Below are 19,723 nucleotides of genomic sequence, written 5' to 3'. Positions count from 1 at the left end.
AACTCCTACTTAAAATAATTATTTTCAGTAATGAATAATTTAAAGTACTAATCACTTTTATAATTATAAACTTTAATCTGACCATCTTTACACACTCCACGTGTAAAGGCCCACCAGGTCCAACTATAAAATTAAATATTGTCAAACCCCCTTTTTTCTATTTTTTTTTTCTTTTATGAATAAAGAAAAGGTGGTCTAAACATAAACTTAGAAGAGAAGGAAGTGAAAGAAAGGTTAAAATTGATTTTTTTTTTCCATATTTTCTATTTTAATCCGTACACTCTTAATCATCAAATTTGGGTTTAGAAATTTCCATTGAAAATGTAAGTTTAGTCCATATCACTTCTTTATTGTTCATTTTTAAATATAACTTTAATATGAACTTTGAAAAAACATATTTATATATAGTAATTTTTCATTCAAATATTATTAAAATAAGATTACTATTATTTGCCATTTTACGATCCATTAAAGTATTTTCAATTGTTCAATTTTAAATTTGTTAAACTATAAAAAATACAATAAACTGTTAAAACATTTACGGTTCCTGTAATAAAAGCTCACATTTTTTAAATATTTAAGGTTTGTCTTTCTATCTTTATTTTCTACATTTTTCTACTAGGATAGCCTTTCTTCTTCTGATTTCTTTCTATCTTCTTTATTTTTTTTTCTCTTTTTTCGCTGCGTGTCTTTTTGTCTGAAAAAAAAAATTCTTTTAGCCAAATCTAAACAATCATGCTAAATTTTGAAAAAAAAATCATTTATATATGGAATAGCCAAATCTACACGATCGTTGTAACCCAAACAAAAACGAATCGCGTACCAAATATATTATGTAAGTTGTTGATGAGATATTTTTTATTTTTAGAATTGCTATAAATATTTTGTGGCTTTTTTATATTTTTGAATGATCTCTTTCATTTTTGTATTTTAAAAAATCCTAAATTTAAATTCTAATTTTTTTTATCGAGTTGATTAAATAATAACAATAATTTTAAAAAAATTCAATGTGTATTTACATGTTAAAAAATTTACGATAAAAGCAATATAGATAACTAATTTTTTAAAAAGGAATAAAAATAATACTTCAAAATTGAGAGTAAAATGGTATAATATAACCAAAAAAATAAAGTGAAGAATAAAGTGGGATTAAATTGAAGATATGGAAGGAGTAAAATTGAAAAAATAAAATTAAAAGAGAGGACCAAATAATAAATTTAAAATTAAAAGAGGGGTAATTGGAAAATTGAAAATGAAAAAAGAAAGAAAAATAGAATTCGTCACTATCATTAAGATTTGTCATAAGATATATTTTTGATGGAAGGGGAGGTGAAATGACCAGAAGGGGCATGAAAGATGGAGCGGCAGATCTGCTAGTTCATCCCCCATTTTCAATTGGGATCAGGATATTCTGCCGCTACCGGCCAAACCCCCAGTTGAGCTCAACAACAACAATCTTCAATTTCTACTTGCACCCACCGATCAAACTTTCCGATTAGGGTTTTTTTTTCCCCCCTTTTTCTTTTCTGGGTTCTTCTCCGTCCACGTAGAAATGGTCTGTTCCAAGTCCACAACAGGGGAGACCGTCCCCTGTGATTTCTGTAACGACCAAGTTGCGATTCTCTATTGTAGAGCCGACTCTGCTAAGCTTTGTTTATTCTGTGACAAGCATGTTCACTCTGCCAATTTACTCTCTCGGAAGCATGTTCGTTCTCAGATCTGTGATAACTGTAGGTCGGAGCCGGTTTCAATTCGCTGTTCAACGGATAATCTCGTGCTCTGTCAGGAGTGTGATTGGGATGCTCATGGAAGCTGTTCGGTCTCCGCTGCCCATGATCGAACTCCGATTGAAGGCTTCACTGGCTGCCCTTCTGCACTCGAGCTTGTTTCTTTATGGGGTTTCGATCTTGGAGATAAGAAGCTGGAGGAATCTGAGATGTTGGTGCAGAATTGGGTCTGTTCACAGGATTTGGTTATGCCGATTGATTCTTGGGCTTCTAGAGCTAGTGCGACTGCCTTTAACGACCTCATTGTTCCGAATGATAACCCCTTTCTCTTTGCGAATCTGAACTGTACGGATGCTGCTTCGATGTTCAAGAAGCAGAGTCCGAGCTGTGGAAAGCATAAGCAAGTGATTTATAAGCAGTTGGTTGAGCTGCTTAAGAGGGATTTCGAAGGTGGGGACGATGATGATGGTGATGACACTCGAGATGGTGATGCAGGTGGGGAAGATGTTGGGTTACAGAGTATGGTTCCTGAAACAACGAATGGGGATTGCTATTGGCCAGGGGATTTGGAAGGTCGTCAAATTCCAAAAGAAGATGATGGGGTTTTTGTTGGTGCTGCTCCTCCTCCATTACTGCAACAACAAACTTCATTCACGTCTCTGCTTACGATGCCGTCCCATGTGGGTTTGAAAGATAGCGAGCGCTCTGTTGATGAAACTGGCGTATGGGATAGTAACCCAAATCGTCAAAGCACTCAAGTAATTTTTTCAATTACTTTTTCTTGTTTCTCTCTGTTTCAACTTTATCGATCTCCAGCTTTTTGTGGCATGCGCATATATATCGTAGTTTGATAACTACAACATATCACTCTGTAACAAATATGTTTTCTTTTGTGTTTGTCCCGTTTATTCTTTTCCTCAATTCCAAGGAATTGAGTTCGTACATGGTTTGACAGTCAATTGGTTTAACCTTCAAAAGCAGGTCAGTCATTTTCTGAGGATATGAATGGCCAGTATATAGGCAACTGTGTTCTTTCTTCTAGACCCTCTTTTTGACTTCTGGTGATACTTTTCTTTGTTGACATGCTTGCTGTGTAGAACCAAATCCTCGTTTTTCTCCTTCTGACACAAAATTTGGTGCATCATCTATTCCTAATCTGGGGTAGTACTTGCTTGTAGTTAATTGAAGATTCCTAGTAGTTCAGTTTTCTCTTTTTGTTTGGAACCTGATTTAAGATCCATCCTATTAACTCTTCTATGGTAGTTAATGCTTGATGTCTCTGGTTTATCTATTTTATTATTCTCAAATGAAGCTTAGATACATGTAATGCTAATGCCTTCTCACTTCCGTATTCACTTTTTCTAGATTTGGGACTTCCATTTAGGACGGCTAAGGGGACACAAAGATGCAAATACGTTTGATGACGCTTATGGCACAGGCAACATGGGATTTACCATTAAAAATTTTGGTGAGTATTTGAAAGAAACATCCCCCACAAGCGCGAAGTTGCTAGGAGAAACCTATCCAATCAATTGCTCTAGCGTTCATGATGATATACCATCATTCAATGTAAGTCCTCCTCTGTATTTCCCCTTTAAGCATATTCCTTGTTTTTTATTCGTGGTTCCCTTGAAGAGAATTTTCCATCTAATTGTGTTCCCCTACTTGAAGACATATCTGATATATATATTTTAGGAGTTTCAAAGACATGGATGAACTTAAATTTACTTGTCAAAGTATGCAGTGTATGTGAAAGTCATCTAAACTAGACCATTAGTTGTAAACTTCATCTTCCATGATAAATGAGGATTGCGACCGATGCTCGGAGTTCAGATTTGCTTCCTTCTTTAGTTTAGTGATCAATATCATCGTTTGAGTGATAGATTAGATTATCTATCCCGATGCCATACTGGCTTTTCGGAAAACAAGCCATCGTGCGGAAGTATTTGAAAAATCAGCTGTTGAAGATATCATATTTACTCGAACTTGCAGAATAATGTCAACAACACGACACTAAGTCAGGGGGCAGCAACATGCGAGAGCATCAATATGCCTAACAACAAGCTGAAATGTGGTTCTAAAAGTTTGCAAGCCATCAAACAGCCCATTATTATAAAAGGGGACAGTATATTGTCAACATCAACAACCAAGGCCGACCTGGAGCTTCTTGCACAGAACAGAGGCAACGCAATGCAACGTTACAAGGAGAAACGAAAAACTCGAAGGTGCATATTTCATTCTCTCTTGTATACCTATCTCACTATAGATTGTTTTCTTCTCCAACGCTTACTATAACTTTGAACAGGTACGATAAATATATTCGCTACGAGTCGAGGAAGGCAAGAGCGGATACAAGGAAACGGGTGAAGGGTCGGTTCGTGAAGGCTAGTGAGGCCCCTGTTTTTGGATGATCATCATCTTCCTCCATGGGTTGAACGTAGCTTTGTTTTGTTTTTGCTTTCTTGGTGTTTTAGTTATGTGTGTATATATTTTGGTATTCCTTCCACGTATATTTGTTCTAATGTTTTAACAGGTGCAAATGCACATGATGATTTAATTATCTTTTCAGTTTTAGAGTTAGGTAGAGATTAATGTTATGCATTATATAAAATGATGTCAATAACAATTCCATGCGTAATCCTCTAATAATCAAGTCAAGGAAGTAGTTACAATTAATTATAGATATGTAACTTCTATGTCAATAATCTCTAATATGCAGCTTAGATTATGAAGTTAGTTTTGAAACTATGTTTTGTAGTATTTAAATTGAAGGATATCTGTAGTATTGAAATTGACATGAAACATTACTGTTTTTGACATTTTTTTTAGAATATGCAAGAGTTCCTTATTCTTTAAATTTATATTGGACGTTACTTATTTAATGTGATAATTTCATGTGATAACCTGAGGGTACATGAATGTTAATAGAACATAAAAATATAGTTAAGATATACTAAAAGAATGGAAAGTTTATACCTATAGTTAAGAAATACTACAAGAATTTAAAATTAATACATATAATAAGAAAAGTTTATACATATAGTTAAGAATTGCTACAAGAAAGAATAAGACTTCCAAGTACATTTAATTGGAAGCAATAATTGATTGTGAACCAATCAAGACCTCACACTTCGTTTCGTATAAAATTGAAATTTCTATATTATTTATTGCATAGAGAGGTAAAATGCATACATCTTAAAATAATACTTTTATTTATTCGAATATATTTAAGTTTTTTGAAAATATTTATTCACATGACATTTTATCAAAGACATCATATGTATCTGTAGAAATTGAACCATAAGACTTCTTGCAGGAAGTAGTTTGGATTTTCACTCTCTTTTGGGGTACTCTAATTGAGTGCACACTTGTATATGTTATGAATTTGCTATTCAAGTTGGGTATAATGTTGTCATCTATGGATAATTAGTAACCGTTTATGACTCCAATTTACTCAACGTTTGATCAAACATGGAAAACTTGAAGGAATTATTAAAAGAAGAGTTTTTTAAGGAAGGAAAACTAATAATAAAGAAAGATAAAGCCAAGCCATTATGTTTCAATTAATTAGAAAAAAAAGTGTTCTTCAAGTCATCTCAATTTGTTCAATATGGATGAAAAAGAAGAGTGGAAGATTACGTAATCAAAATAAGTCATAGAGTTATAGAATTAAACTTGATCAAAATAACAAACGATTCTTAATTAATTTAATCAATCAATTTAATCTAATTGACTGAACTCGATCACTAGCTTTCAAGATAGAAGAAAAGTGAGAAAGATTTGTCTTAAATGCCTTAATCTAAGATACAAAAATGTTATTAATTAAATTGGACTAAATCTCTCAAATTCCTTGATCTAACCTACAAAAATATGATTGAAAATGCATTTATAATGAAAAGCCATATAAGATTATACAAAATCTCACGTATTAGGTAGGGTAAAAACGGCTTGAATAACAATTGTTATGTGAGGATCAACGAAGGATAAGAAATGTATTTAAGAAGAAAGAAGAAACCACGAAAAAAGAACGAATGAAACTTCGAGGTCGAGGTCGAGGCTGCTAGATGACGACCTGGTTACCTGCCTCAACTTTGGAGGCCAAAGCCACTCATTTCCTTCCACAGTCGATCAAATCAGCATTTCCCAATCTAATGGAAACTCTAAATCTACCACTCTATGTCAATAGAAAGCCATTAAGACTTATACTTTGTATAGCAAAAATATCTTCAAAATAAAGGAAAATATTGATAAAAAGGAATAAAACTGGATATTCATGAATTTGTGTAGAAAGTTCCACGAACTACAAACGTTTGCTGTATAAAAAATTATTGCATTAAGGTCAAGAATTGATAAAAATATTCCTCACTTACCTTATTTTCATTTTTCAACTTTCATATTGCTTCCCATTGTTATTCCGCCAACAACAACATTTCTTCAATCTTTGACCTAAAAACACGACCTTCCAATTTTCACAAACTAAATACAAATAATAAAAAATAAAAAAAAAAAAACAAACAAACGATTATTCGTCCTATTATATCATTAATTAAGATGCTAAACAAGAGTAATTGAAAAACATGTAAACAAAATAACAATACGAATTCCAACCCATTTTCGTTATCCCATATGCTACATCAAACACACACACTTCCACCCATCTGATACTTTGAAGTTTGTCTCTGATTTACGTGTTTAAAGCTGTACAAAATTGTTCAGTAGCCTTTTGCTTTTTAGAAAAAGTTAATTAAACAACCAAACAAGAATCACTTATATGCATTATTGAAAATGGTAAGTCATATCTATGATCTCTATCTTATAAGTCATTACATCACCATCACGTAAGAAAGAACAACTAACCACACCGATAAGATTTAATTTCACGTATGAATAAGTAACCAATTGCACCGATGAGATTCACACATTAACACACATTAACACACACCACATCTTAGGTAAAATGATAGTTTGATCATGTATTGTTATCACTATTATTTTATTTTTTAGAAAAATTCGATTAGAAAGACCTAGAAATTCAACAAATTAGGGTACGATGCCCATGCAAGAAAACCCATGCATGAATTTAACATATTTATAAAGATCACACATAATATAATATGATTTGTAGTAGTACTGCAGCAAAGATATCATATATTAAAAGAATCGATGCATGCAAAAGAGAGAAATGAGAGGCGGCCATTTCAGACGCACGCAGCGCGGCACTACCACGACCGACCACCACCGTGTACGTCGAATAGCGGTGGTTTTGGCAGTGGCGCGCCGCCGTACGTCCGAAGAGAACAACGCCTAATTATTTGAAAATGAAATAATAATAATAAAAATAATAATAAATAAAAGATGTAGAAGAGAGAGAGAGGGAGAGATTTAAAGGGTGGCGGGGAATGCGGCGGAGGGTGACGATGAAGGGCGGTGGCAACGTGTCTGTTTATATGTATCACTCAAAATGATGACGCTCACTGTTCTACGTTTGACAAGTGGATTTAATTTTGTTCTTGTTTATTATTTTGCCTCTTCCTCTCTGTCAAAACCCTGCATGCCTTTTATTTCTCTTCAACCTTTGGAATTTTGTATGAAATACAAAACTACATGCCTTCTTACGTTTGACAAGTGGAATTTTCGTATGCATACTCTGAGATTTCCAGTCGTATGAATGAATTAGAATTTTGAACCGATAATGATGTAAATAATTTCAATCTTTTTAACTTTCTAAACGTAAAAAATGATATCATCATTATTATAGAAAGTGGACGTTATTTTTAAATGCTTGTTTATAGTAAAACTTGTATTCAACTTTTTTTTTGAAAAAGGATACTTCACTCCCGCTTCATTTATAAAATAAAAACGATTAGTACAAGAAGCGAAAAAAGGGCTAGAGAAAAGCCCTACTTTACAAAGGCTGAAATGTTTAAAGCTATGGAACAACAATCATAATTAGAAAATAATTTAGATTTGCAGCTCCATAAACCGGTTTGAGCGAGAATATCTTCCCAAAGGTCTTGAAATTCTTTTTTCTGTTGCTTGAAGATTCTATTATTTCTCTCCAACCATATCTTCCAAAGGAGAATAGCAATGGTATTGAAAGTTATCAGCCCTTTTTGAGTCTTTATGTTTAGGGAGCAAATATTCTGAGCAAGGGACTTCACGTCATTAGGAGTGCTATTCCATTTGAGGAGAGCTTGGGCCTTACTCCATAACTGCTGACTATAGGGGCAATGGATGAAGAGATGATTTATGTCTTCTTGGCTCTTGTTGCACATATAACACCAGTTAGGACTGAGGGTCCAATTTGGAAGGCGTTTCTGCAGTCGATCAGCGGTATTAATGCAGCCATGGATGAGCGTCCAGATGAAAAATTTACACTTTTTTGGAAAATCCACCTTCCACAGAGTTTTGTAGAGACTAGGGTGAAAGTTTGTTGGGGAGGCAGAAGCTTCAGATAGGTCCTTTTTTATAGAAGCAGTGTCGAAGATATTGTTTGAATTTAGCTTCCACAAGGGCTTTGAGGGACCCCTATCCGGCAGAGGAGTTGGAAGGGAGGCTTTGATATTGTGCCACAGATTTTTTTCATGGTCGCGAAGGGGCCGATTGACATGGATATTCCAGTCTTTAAGGGAAGGATTCCATAAATCTTTAACAGACCCCTTTTTATTTGTAGATAGAGCAAATAGGCGGGGGACGGCCAAAGATAATGGAGAATTACCATTCCAGTTGTCAAGCCAAAAAGAGATATCTTCTCCATCATTTACCTTCCAGCCGATGTTTTTATAGAACCAACTGATACAATTTGTCACCGCTTTCCAAGGGCTATTGTTGCTGCTGTATTTGCCACGAGAAGGAAATCTGCCCATTTTTTCCTGATCATATTTGGAAATGATCAGGCGTTTCCATAAGGGTTCTTTTTCAGTTAGGAATTTCCATAGCCATTTGCAGAGGAGAGCAAAATTTGTGCTATGAACAAAGTGAATACCGAGGCCTCCTTTCTCCTTTGGGGAAACAACTTGGTTCCATCTGATGAGGCTGATGTTATGGCCATTTGATGTACCATTCCAGAGGAAATTTCTCCAATAAGCTTCAATTTTTTGGGCTATACCTTTGGGGACCTTGAAAACCGACAGTTGATATATGGGAAGGCTTTCAAGAGTTGAGTTTATCAGAGTGATTCTGCCGCCTTTGGATAGCTGAGAGTATTTCCAACTACTCAATTTTTTCTGAATTTTCTGAAGTATATTGTCCCAGAAATTAGAAGAGGATGGTTTCCCGCCTAAAGGCATGCCGAGGTAAGTTGTCGGGAGTTGGCCTTTGCTTATTCCCCAACTGTCCACTATAGAGTTTGCACGATCTGTCGGGACGTTTATGGGGAAGATAGTAGACTTGGACAGATTGATGTTAAGGCCCGAAGCAGATTCAAAAAGATGCAGGATCATTTTGAGATTTGATACGTAGTCCTCCTTATCCTCTACAAAGATGAGGATGTCATCCGCAAAAAGGATGTGGGTAAGATTAAGGTTAGGACCGAAGTTTACTCCATTGATTTTTCCTTTTTCTGCTAAGTTGATCAAAAGATGGCTGAGATAGTCCATAGCCAAAACGAAGATGAAGGAGGAAAGGGGGTCACCCTGTCGGATTCCTCTAGTAGGTTTGATTCTGCCTCTTGGTCTTCCATTAATAAGAATTGAGTATTGGACACTGGAGATGCAGCTGGCAATCATATTTCTCCACTTCGGGGAGTAGTTCTTTTTCATGAGCATAAAGTCTATGAAGCGCCAGTTTAACTTATCGAAGGCCTTTTCAATGTCCAGTTTTATCACAAAGCCTCTTTCTTTTTTGTTTCTCCAGAAGTCTAAGGCTTCATTTGCAATAAGAATGGCCTCTGTAATTTGTCTACCTTTGACAAAAGCCATTTGTAGCTCAGAGATCGTATCGGGCAGAGTTTGTTTCAATCTATCGGCCAAAACCTTTGCAATCAATTTGTAGATAGCCGTAGTGAGGCTGATGGGTTGAAAGTCTGAAACTGTCTCACAATTGTTTTTTTTGGCTATAAGGGTAATGAGAGTTTCATTGACAACTTTATTAATGGTATGGTTGCTATGAAAATCCTTGAAGATATCACAAATGTTATGCTTCATAAACGACCAAGATTTTTGCAGGAAATCCATAGTAAAACCGTCTGGACCTGGAGCTTTGTTCTTTGTAAAGGACTTTAAAGTGAGCCAAATTTCAGATTCATTGAAGGGTTTGTCCAACAAACAGCGGTTGGTGTTAGAGATGGGGCACCAATCGCGGTTATCAATAAACAATTGGCTGTTTTTGTTGTCTGTATAAATTTCTTCAAAATGCTGAATGAAGGCATCGACAATGTCACTATCATTTAGGCAGTTCTGTCCACAGTTGTTTATCACCTTAGAGATTAAACACTTTTTTTGCCTTGTTGTGCAAATTTTGTGGAAAAAAGATGAATTTTCATCACCTTCATGGACCCATATTCTTTTGCATTTTTGGGCCCACATCTGAGCTTTAGTGAGAGTAATTTGGGAAAGATCGGCTTTTAGAGCAAGCCTTTTGTCTCTGTGAATCTCAGTTGCAGTGCCTTCAGCCTCTAACTTGTCAATTAGATCGATCTCTTTGATCCAGGCCTTTTTAGAAACTTCATCTTTTCCTTTTTTTTCTTTTCCCCAAGCTTTAATTTTCATGGCCAGCTGCTTTAGCCTGCGCATAAAGGAGTACCCTGCAAAGCCCGGTTGGCTGGTATTTCCCCACCAAAACTCAATATTTCTCTTATAGTCCGGATCTTTTAGATAGGCATTTGTGAATCTAAAAGGAGGAGGGCCCCAAGAAATCGAAGAGGACTCAAGGACAATGGGAAAATGGTCTGAAGTAGTTCGGGTCAAAGTTTTTGAAGTATGGCCTGGGAAAGTGTTTTCCCATTGGGGAGAAAAAAGAAATCTGTCCAGTCTGGAAAGAGTGGCCTGTGCTCTGAGGTTTGACCAGGTGAACTTCGCATTGGTGAGGGGGGGGGGGGGGGGGTCAATCAGATTACAATTGTTGATGAAGGTGTTGAATCTTCTCATACTGATCGAGGCTGGATTTTTGGTAGACGTCTCCTCCTTCCATCTGATTACATTAAAATCTCCTCCAAGAATCCAAGTTGGGAGGCAAAAAGATTTAAGTTTTTCAAGTTCCTCCCAAAACATGGGCCTGTTTTTTCTTTTAGCTGGGCCGTAAATGGCAGAGAGCCACCAAGAAGCGCCATTGTTGGAGCCAACTTGGATCGAGACAGAGAAATTCCCTTTAAAAACACTTTGGATAGAATATTTTTGATCATCCCACATCACAATAATTCCTCCTGACCGGCCGGAAGATTTGAGAAAGGTCCAATTGATGCTAATTGGGCTCCAAATCGATTTTATGATTTTCTTAGAGACTGAGGTAAGTTTAGTTTCAGTAAGAATGGCAAAGTCTGGATCGTAGGCAAATATAGTTGCTTTTATTTGGGCTCTTTTTTGGGCCGAGCTAAGCCCTCTAACATTTCAGGTCAGAAGCTTCATGGGAACACTTTTGGCCCCATGGTGTCGTTTTCCTTACCATCTATTACATCAACAGACAAGTTTTCAACAACTAAATTTGGTGGCCCATTTAAAATGGAGTCCCTCCTATCATCAGTAACAGAATTAAATTGAGAATTAAAATCTGCCGACAGCCTAAGGTTGTTTTCTTTCAGCCACTCTGTAAGTTTCCTCTTGAAGCTTGCTTCATCATCGTCGATCTCTTCCCCTATGATCTCCTTTTTCTTCTTTCCTCTATCTTCATGAGCACAGGTCATCATAGATGCCAGATTGTCTTTCACAATGTCTGACTCAGTAGGAGTTGTTGGTGAAGGGGTGTACGAGGGACTTTCAGGGCAAGAGAAATCCGTATCTGAAAGAGGGGAAATGTGGCCAAGGTCTACCACCAGTTTAAACTCATTTGAGTCAACTTTGCCTTTATCTTTCTGCCTGTTTGTCTGAGAAGTTTCCCCTTCCGTGCTTTGGCTCTTGACTCTATAAACTTTTTTCTTTGTGGACGGAGTAGGCCTTTTTGATTTAGCTTCCATTTTTGCATAACTCATTGGACTTCCCAACTTTAATGTTTTTGTGGGAGCAGAGTGAGCAGAAAAATGAAAGGTCTCATTTTTTGGGGAGTTAAAGGAAACTTTCCTCTTAGTGTTGATAGGGCTCATATTTGGGGTGAACTCGTCGCAGCATATTTGCTTTCCCTTCTTCTTCTCTGTCATTTCTGACCCGTGATCTTTTTTTTTATTTTTTCTGAAGAGCTGCTATTGTCACTGTCACCTTCATAGTTCAAATTCAAAAAACTTACCGTTTTATTGAATTTTTTAATGGTTTTTGTGGGCCCCTTCTTCCGATCAGCGTTCATCTGCTTAGATCCATTCTTTGAACTTTCCGGCAGGTCTAATTTAGATATCACGGCAAGGTTACGTCTGAATGTGAACTGTTCGGCATACGGATTGAATTCGTTAAAATTTTCAGCAGCAGTTTTTGTGAAGGAGCCGTGGATACTAGGATTTCTTTCTCTCAGCCATCTTCCTTCAGGGTGAGTGACTGTTTGAATGATGAAAACATGACCTTCTTCATCATGGATCTGAATGAAAGCTGGTAAAAAACCTGTGTAGTTTTCCTTAACTTTAATAAGAGCTTCGGTTAGTTCAATTTTATTGACACTTTCCGGCGCAGCATCTATGAAACCGCCACAAGCTTCTCCAATCTGAATAAAAGTATTAAGATTCCAAATATGTAAAGGGATGCCTCTGAATCTCGTCCAACCTCCGTAGCTGGGAATCACTTTTGTATCTGCATGAGCACTTTTTGACCACTTTTCAAATTTCACATAGAAAGGACCCACGGTAGTCCACCCATTATTTTTGCATAACAGTTTAGCTAAGTCCTTGTCTTTGATGAAGAGGAGAGCCTTGTCTGCATGGAAAGGAACATAGCGAAAGCACGAGTCTTTTTTGTCCGTTTGTTCTCTGAGACGATCAATGATTTTATCCCAGTCATCATGAAAACATCTCCTAGACAGGATAATCGTTTTTTCCCAATCAATGTCATTCTTTCTTTCTTCTTTTCTAATTTCAGATTTCAGAGCCGGTAGGAATCTCTTGAGTGAGGAAGTGTTTTTGGCTTTAGAATAATCGGACTCAGAGCTCGAAAAACTTGAGACAACTTCAGCATAGGTTTTCCTGGGGGATTCTGAGTCAGTGGAGGAGTCATAAGGCTTTTGGATTTTTTCTTTCCCTTTGTCTTGGTTGTAGTAGTGTCTCGTAGATATCTCCTTTTTGTCTGATGTTTTTTTGCACGTCAACATGTCGCTGAAAAGGGCCCAACCTGTTTTGTCCAAGCCTTCCGGGACAAGGATGCAACATTTTCGACCTCTATCATCAACTCTGTAGATCTCCGCAATATATCATCTTCTATTGTATATTTTTTGGACCCACAAACAGAAATCTACATACCTCTTTTCGACAAAAAATCGAGTGGTTCTTGGTGTGTTCAGTAGAGCTTTGAAGGTCGTTTTCAGCCATTCTAAGGAGTCCAGAGTAATGGCTATGGAAAAGGATTTGTAGGGACCCACTTCAGTAATCAATAGGTTTGACTCTCTTGACCTTTTGTCAACGGAGAGCACAAAATCTTTTTTCTCAACAGAGCAGTGACGAGGAAGTTGGTTCATACCAGCCATACTTTAAGTGTAGAAGAGGACAACAGGAAGAGAAGGGTGGTATGGAAGAATACAGAAAGTAAAGGGAGAGTAGAGACTTTAAGGAGGTTACCTTTGGGCGGCAGAGTAAATGCAAAGCTCCAGCTGAAATTATTGGTTGCTGGACTTAAATGCTTCTGAGTAGTAATCATCATTTTTTAGTTGATAGGATGTATGCTGTCCAAAGGTATGAAGCGGCGGCGTTGAAGACGAAGGGTCGAAAGGTGAGAGGAAACGAGAGAGAGTAACCGCCATCCTTCCCCCCGTAGCTCCTATATGTTGTGTAACCAAAACTTGTATTCAACTTGTCACGTGTTGAGTAGGATCGATGCTTTGGAAAGACAGCCACGTGGAAGTTAATTTAGTTTGACAAGCAGCTTGTTGACTAGGCTACCCCCATTTTTGCTCTCTTATAAATGCCACGTGTAATGAACTCCACCTATGTAGAAATCCAATATTGGAAAAGTTCCATTTCACTTGCTATTACTATCACTATTACGTTAATTTGTTGTTTGTAATTGTCGTCATCCCACCATATACTTTCATTCTTTATATGAATAAAACTAATATATCTTTTCTATGCTCATAGTATGCTTTTGTTGATAGATCATTTACTACCATTGTTATTGTATACAAACATTCCATGTGGAATTTACAATATATGTCTTACATTATAGAAATAGTGACTAAAAATAGCCAAGTCTAATTAAGTCACAAGTTAAAGTTTACTATGACAGCTTCTACAAATAAAAGGAGGTTTCTATAAAGTTTCAATAACTTTTCATATTTGTGTAATATATATCAAAACTTTGGTATATTTTGATGGACTTCGATATCTTGAACTTTTGGCTACACCACACCTTAATTAATTGCTACATCATTTTGTGTACATATCTCACTGTACATATAAGGGACAAAAAACAGAGATATTTTGGATTCCAATTTTACCATTCTATATATATATATATATATATATATATATATATACATACATTTTTCTAAGAAGACATTCAGTTCAGTTAATTAGTAGATAGAATAATTTAAATGAGTGAGAAAAAAAAGTCTATAAAGCTATGGCAACACAACCTAACACACAAATAGACCTATAAATTATGGCTCTGTGTGTAAGAAGATTAATAAAAAGGGGAGGTTAAAATTTATATTTGATCCATAGCTTTTATGAAGAAAAGATTTAGAATTTGATCTTTAATGATTTAGTCGTAGTAATGATTTAGTTGTAGATCTTTGATATGTGATCGAATTTTTACAATATATAGATTAATTAAATTGTTAAAATTTTAAAAGTAGGAGAACTAAATTATCATTATACACTCGAGTATAATGGCATTGCTATAAAATATATTGAGTAGTAACTAAACTCGTTAAAATTAATTGTTACCCCCATATCAAAGTTGAAGAACATAAGTAATTTTTCTTTTTGAAAAAACCTAAATTAAAATTTGAGCCTCTACCTAATTGTGCCATAATTCTTTTTTTAAAAAAAGATTATAATTTTAGTTATAAGGGAGTATTTGACTTTTACTATCTACGGGTAGAATTCACTCAATGGGTCAATCTATTAGCCATCACTGACAACTATAGTTATCACGCTTCGGAAACCAACTTCGATGACCACTTTCACATGGCCAATTTCGCGAAGACCTACTCTAGTTCTGACAATCACCTCTAATGACAAACCCTAGTGACCAATTTGGGTGATTACTTTTGTGCGACTAACTCCTTGCTCTGACAACCACACCTTTAACAACTAACTCTGTTGACCAACTATGGCGATCACGTTTGTGCAACCAACTCCCGACTTTGACAACCACGACCTCCAACAAAAATCACCTTCGATGATCAATAATTTCTAAGACCACATATATTCACGCAACACCAACTCAGATGACCGACTCTTGACTTCGATGACGAACTATGACAACCAACTCCAAGACCACTTTCGTGCAACTGACTTTAGGTTCTGACAACCAACTTTTTCTACAAACTCCGATGAAAATCACCTTTGATTGAAAATCACCTCCAAACTCCGATGATGACTTTAGGCAACTTACTCTAACAATTGATTTTGTTATTCATCTCCAACAACCAACTCTATTGATCAATTTGACCAATTATATATTATAAAAAAGAAAAAAAAAAACTTGTCTGGCAAAAGCATATTTAAATAAAAAATTGAAATTATTAGTTTATAGTGTTCACCCACCGTTTTTTTATAGTATTTATATTGAGAGGTTGTCTGAGGATGATCGAACCATCTTTATAGACCTACTTGTTACGAACATTACCCGTTGCCTTTTATAGTAATTTGATATTGAGAGATTGTTTGAAGACGATCAAACCATCTTTATAGACCTACTTATTATGAACATCTAGAAGACTGAATTTTTTAACAGCCCACTACCGTCTCAAAAGAGGTGGTAGTACTAACCAACTTAACTATTTTAATGAACTTGCATGCATGAAATTGACTTGTTGTTGGTCATAATTAAATCGAATTCATATATCAAATAAGTGCTAAGAATTTGAAAAAAATATATGCATGTAGCTGAATGATGAAACAAAAAGTTAAGCAAAAACAAACAAAACTAACAAATAACAAAAGAAAAAAAAACTCTAAAACAACCATTTTTATAAGAATTAGTAAAATTGAAGATTTGCGTTATTTGATGATCATCCAAATTTGGAGGAATTGAATATAGAATTGTTAAAGAAATGTGGTGATTCCATTGACGGCTAAGATAATTGGAAAAGTTAATTATTCATTGTCAACCAAAATGATAGAAAAAAAAAATTAAAACCATATTTTATTCAAACAAAAACCGGCATAATTATTAAATAAAAAAGTTTCAAAACAAAAACAGTCACCATAAAAGAATATTACTTAGAGTTCATAAAATATTGTAGATCAGATCATATCTCAAATAACACAAATATACGATCTTTAACAAAACGACTCTATTTCAAATATCAGATTCTAACTCAACGTTTCAAGTAGTCCCGTAGTATGATTGGATAGATATTAACAATAGCAATGACAAAAGGCAACCTAGTTTTAACACAGAAATAAAAAGACTTGTGGAGAGTTGGATAAGGAAATTTTTCTAAACTTTTCTTTTTTTCTTTTTCCTTTTCTTCAAGGAGTTCGCGAGGAGACGAAATTTCTATTACAATTAAAAGGTCATAGATATAATTTATAAAGACTTTTCATTTGTCCAACCAAAACAAACACGCACATGTGTTATCCATCAAAATATCCGTAATTCAAAATATCCGTAATTTAAAATAAAAGACAAATATTGGGATTGTATCAATTAAAATCATGAACTAATAATTATATCAATTTAAATCTTGAACTCTCGAGGTTGTAATGATTTGAATCATCAACTTTCATAAGTGTATCCAAGTAAAGTATAATGAAAGGTTTAAATCGATATATTTGTATAAGTTTATAGTCTAAATTGATACATATTCTAAATTTTAAAAGACGAAGAAAAAAGAAAAAGGAAAAGGGAAAAAAAAGAAGATGAAGATGAAGTTGATTGATGGTTGGATTCCTTAGAGGGGAGGAGGAGTGATTGGAGTTGTGTTGTTCCAATTGGGAATGTCTCTTAAAAAGTAGTTTCTTTCAACACTCAAAACCACTTCTCTCTATAATTTTTTTGGCTATCTCCATCAATTGTGATGGCTACTATTTTTAGAGTTGATACCAACTCTTTCTGTTTTTTCTCCCTAAGAGACGTATTTTAGCTTCCAACAACTAACCCTCCCCCACACCTTTTATTGCACAATCCAATTTCTTTCTAGTGTTCTTTAAATGCTTTCAATTACTTTACTTTTGATTTCAAAAATAATATCAACTTTTTGTTTAATTCGGATCATACGAAAACTTTTTATTTAAAAGTGTAAAAGCAGAAACAGAACTTCCTAATCTTTTATTAAGTTATGGTTGTCATTGAAATTAAAATATAAGGAAGGGAGCATTGTCGTTATCGAAAATGAAATACAGATCGGTATGAATATTGAGAGAGAAAAAAGATCGAACAAGAAAATTGTATAGAAAAATTGAAGAGATTATAAAATTTTATTTTAAAAAGTCACATTAAGTTAATTTTATGGCTCAACTTTTTTAGTAACCTATAATGAATTGACAACAAAAGGAAACAACAACTCATATACCTTATGAAGATTAGGATAAAAACGTCCTTGAGTCGTACTAACTAACGTGGGATCTTCAACAAAACTTTTTCTTTTCATCATTTCCCAGCTCTGTTTCCTTTGAGAGTATCAAAAATCTCTTGCTTCTTCACAGGGGTTTTCAAATAAACAACCAAATTCCCTTTCAAATTCTGTTTGTTTCCTGAGAAAAGTTTCATCTTTCCCTCTCTCTCTCTCTCTCTCTCTCTCTCTCTCTCCATCTCAACCATTCATTCATTCATTAGACGGCTTCAGAAAACTCCATTGATTTGACAACAAAAATCTCTTTCCTTTTCTTCTCCCAAAAGAGTCATCATCCCTCACAGAAAGATCATTTTCTTTCAATCACTCTTTCTCTGCTTTCTTGCAAGAAAAAAGGTTTCCCTTCCTTTCATTCATCACCTCTCCCTTTCCTTTTCCCTCTCGACATCGACAACAATTACATCGAAGATATCGTCAATTCCCACACAGTTATGTCGATAAGATTTAATCGAAAATGAACAGTTGTATAGATTTTATGTTGTTGGATTAATGTATAGAAGAAGAAATTGAAGGAGAGTAAAGACTAAAGAGATAAGCAACAGAGAATGGACGAGATTTCTTAGAAGCCATAGATCCTTTTTTTTTTTTTTTTAAAGAACAAGCTAGTAAAAGCTAATGCTTTTTTTCTTAAAAAAAAAAATGATATTTTCATCTCTTTCTATAACTACTGCAGCTGCTTGTTTCTTCTTGTTCTTGATGATTATTTACTGAAATCTCTGTAACTCCACTTGATCCAGAGGAGGAAGAACAAGGAGAAAGATTCAAATCAGTGTCATTCCTCGTTCTTAAAAACTGATGAAAAACTGGCTTACAATTGTTGTTCTTCTTCTTCTCATCTCTTTCTCTTGTGCTTCTTTTCTTTAGAAATATCCGACATAAAACCCAGTTTGGATTCTGCATCAAACATGAACACAAAAAAATCAGCTCAGCTCAGTTCAACTCAATTCAACTCGAATTCCAGATGGATTTTCAATTCAAGGATTCTCATTCAAAAAAAACAATACGATTTGAGAAAGTGAAAGCTCACCAAGTTAGGTAGTTCCAATCCTTCATTAAAAGAAGAAGGAGGAGCTTCGGAACTTCCCACAAGGCGATACTCATGCATAACCCAATCAGTTCTCAAGCCATTTGGGGGTTTTCCAGTGTAGAAAACGAGTGTTTTCTTAAACCCTATTAATCGATTCTCTTTTGTAGAAACAATTTTCCGATCAATTCCAGTCGCTTTCCAATACCCAGAACCAGTAGCTCTGTTAGACCTTCTTCCATTTGAGTATTTCGCTTCTCTTGTACTGAAAAAGTATCTCTCCCGCTCTAAATCCCCTGACCCACAAAATAAAAAATAAAAAAAAAAATCCACAAAACCCATCAAGAAAAATTCCCCCACGAATCGAACAACTAAAAAAAAAAAACGAAAGGTAACCGATAACAAACCTGGTAAATCCCATGGGTCGAATCTGCAGACATCCGCGTCGGGGATGACGGCGGCCGGGAGAGGGGAGGAGAGGGCTTTTTTTATTAGGTATTGGAGAAGAAGCTCCTCATCGGTGGGGTAGAAGCGGAAGCCGGGAGGTAATCGGAGAACGCCATTTTTGAGGGAGTTGAGGTTCTCCATTGATGGAATTTGGGGAAGAAGAAGAAGAGTGTGAAGGAGTAGAAATGGAGGGTTTGATTTTTATAGTGATTTTCTTTCTTTTTTTTTTTTTTTTTTTTTTTTAAAAAATTTAATTTTATCTTTGGCGTAAAATAGACTCAATGTAATGTTGCCTTTAACTTCTTCTATTTAACACACAACCCTCTAATAATGTGTACATCACAAGAAAACAAAACACTTACACAATACCAAATTAAAGGCCCTCATCCAAAGTTAATATTAGCTCCTTAATCAAATCCTTCAATATTAAAAATATAAATATTTTGGTTTAACTTTTTTTTTTTTTATATTTAAAAACAATAAAAATAAAAGTTAACTA

The 19,723-nt window shown here is 35.2% G+C and overlaps 2 protein-coding genes and 1 long non-coding RNA gene across 3 annotated transcripts; 1 reads left to right on the top strand and 2 right to left on the bottom strand.

The window, feature by feature from the left end:
- Positions 1–1,175: 1,175 nt before the first annotated feature.
- LOC103494582 (zinc finger protein CONSTANS-LIKE 15-like) lies at positions 1,176–4,403 on the top strand. Its single transcript, XM_008455812.3, has 4 exons — positions 1,176–2,485; positions 3,093–3,296; positions 3,720–3,952; positions 4,033–4,403. Exons 1-4 carry the CDS (start codon positions 1,553–1,555, stop codon positions 4,136–4,138), a joined length of 1,476 nt encoding a protein of 491 aa, XP_008454034.2. The 5' UTR covers positions 1,176–1,552; the 3' UTR covers positions 4,139–4,403.
- A 967-nt stretch (positions 4,404–5,370) lies between these two features.
- LOC127150193 (uncharacterized) lies at positions 5,371–7,060 on the bottom strand. Its single transcript, XR_007822264.1, has 2 exons — positions 6,098–7,060; positions 5,371–5,951 (listed from the first exon to the last, which is right to left on the bottom strand). It is a non-coding gene; the product is annotated as an uncharacterized LOC127150193 (long non-coding RNA).
- Positions 7,061–18,285: 11,225 nt separating this feature from the next.
- LOC103494579 (NAC domain-containing protein 83-like) lies at positions 18,286–19,499 on the bottom strand. Its single transcript, XM_008455810.3, has 3 exons — positions 19,185–19,499; positions 18,781–19,073; positions 18,286–18,647 (listed from the first exon to the last, which is right to left on the bottom strand). The coding sequence occupies exons 1-3, from the start codon at positions 19,363–19,365 to the stop codon at positions 18,402–18,404; spliced, it is 720 nt and encodes a 239-aa protein (XP_008454032.2). The 5' UTR covers positions 19,366–19,499; the 3' UTR covers positions 18,286–18,401.
- Between the last annotated feature and the right edge of the window lie 224 nt (positions 19,500–19,723).

This window comes from Cucumis melo, chromosome 7 (assembly GCF_025177605.1).
Source record: "Cucumis melo cultivar AY chromosome 7, USDA_Cmelo_AY_1.0, whole genome shotgun sequence".
Taxonomy (NCBI): Eukaryota; Viridiplantae; Streptophyta; class Magnoliopsida; order Cucurbitales; family Cucurbitaceae; genus Cucumis; species Cucumis melo.
This window is presented reverse-complemented; position numbering and strand designations above follow the sequence as displayed.

What these genes read in the sequence shown, in the direction of transcription:
- LOC103494582 (XM_008455812.3), top strand. Translation starts at nt 1,553, where the DNA reads ATGGTCTGTTCCAAGTCCACAACAGGGGAGACCGTCCCCTGTGATTTC. An exon ending in CAAATCGTCAAAGCACTCAA is followed by an intron (nt 2,486 to 3,092) that starts GTAATTTTTTCA and finishes CACTTTTTCTAG; the next exon opens with ATTTGGGACTTCCATTTAGG. An exon ending in GAGAAACGAAAAACTCGAAG is followed by an intron (nt 3,953 to 4,032) that starts GTGCATATTTCA and finishes AACTTTGAACAG; the next exon opens with GTACGATAAATATATTCGCT.
- LOC103494579 (XM_008455810.3), bottom strand. Translation starts at nt 19,365, where the DNA reads ATGGAGAACCTCAACTCCCTCAAAAATGGCGTTCTCCGATTACCTCCC. An exon ending in CGACCCATGGGATTTACCAG is followed by an intron (nt 19,074 to 19,184) that starts GTTTGTTATCGG and finishes TTTGTGGGTCAG; the next exon opens with GGGATTTAGAGCGGGAGAGA. An exon ending in GATTGGAACTACCTAACTTG is followed by an intron (nt 18,648 to 18,780) that starts GTGAGCTTTCAC and finishes TGTTTGATGCAG; the next exon opens with AATCCAAACTGGGTTTTATG.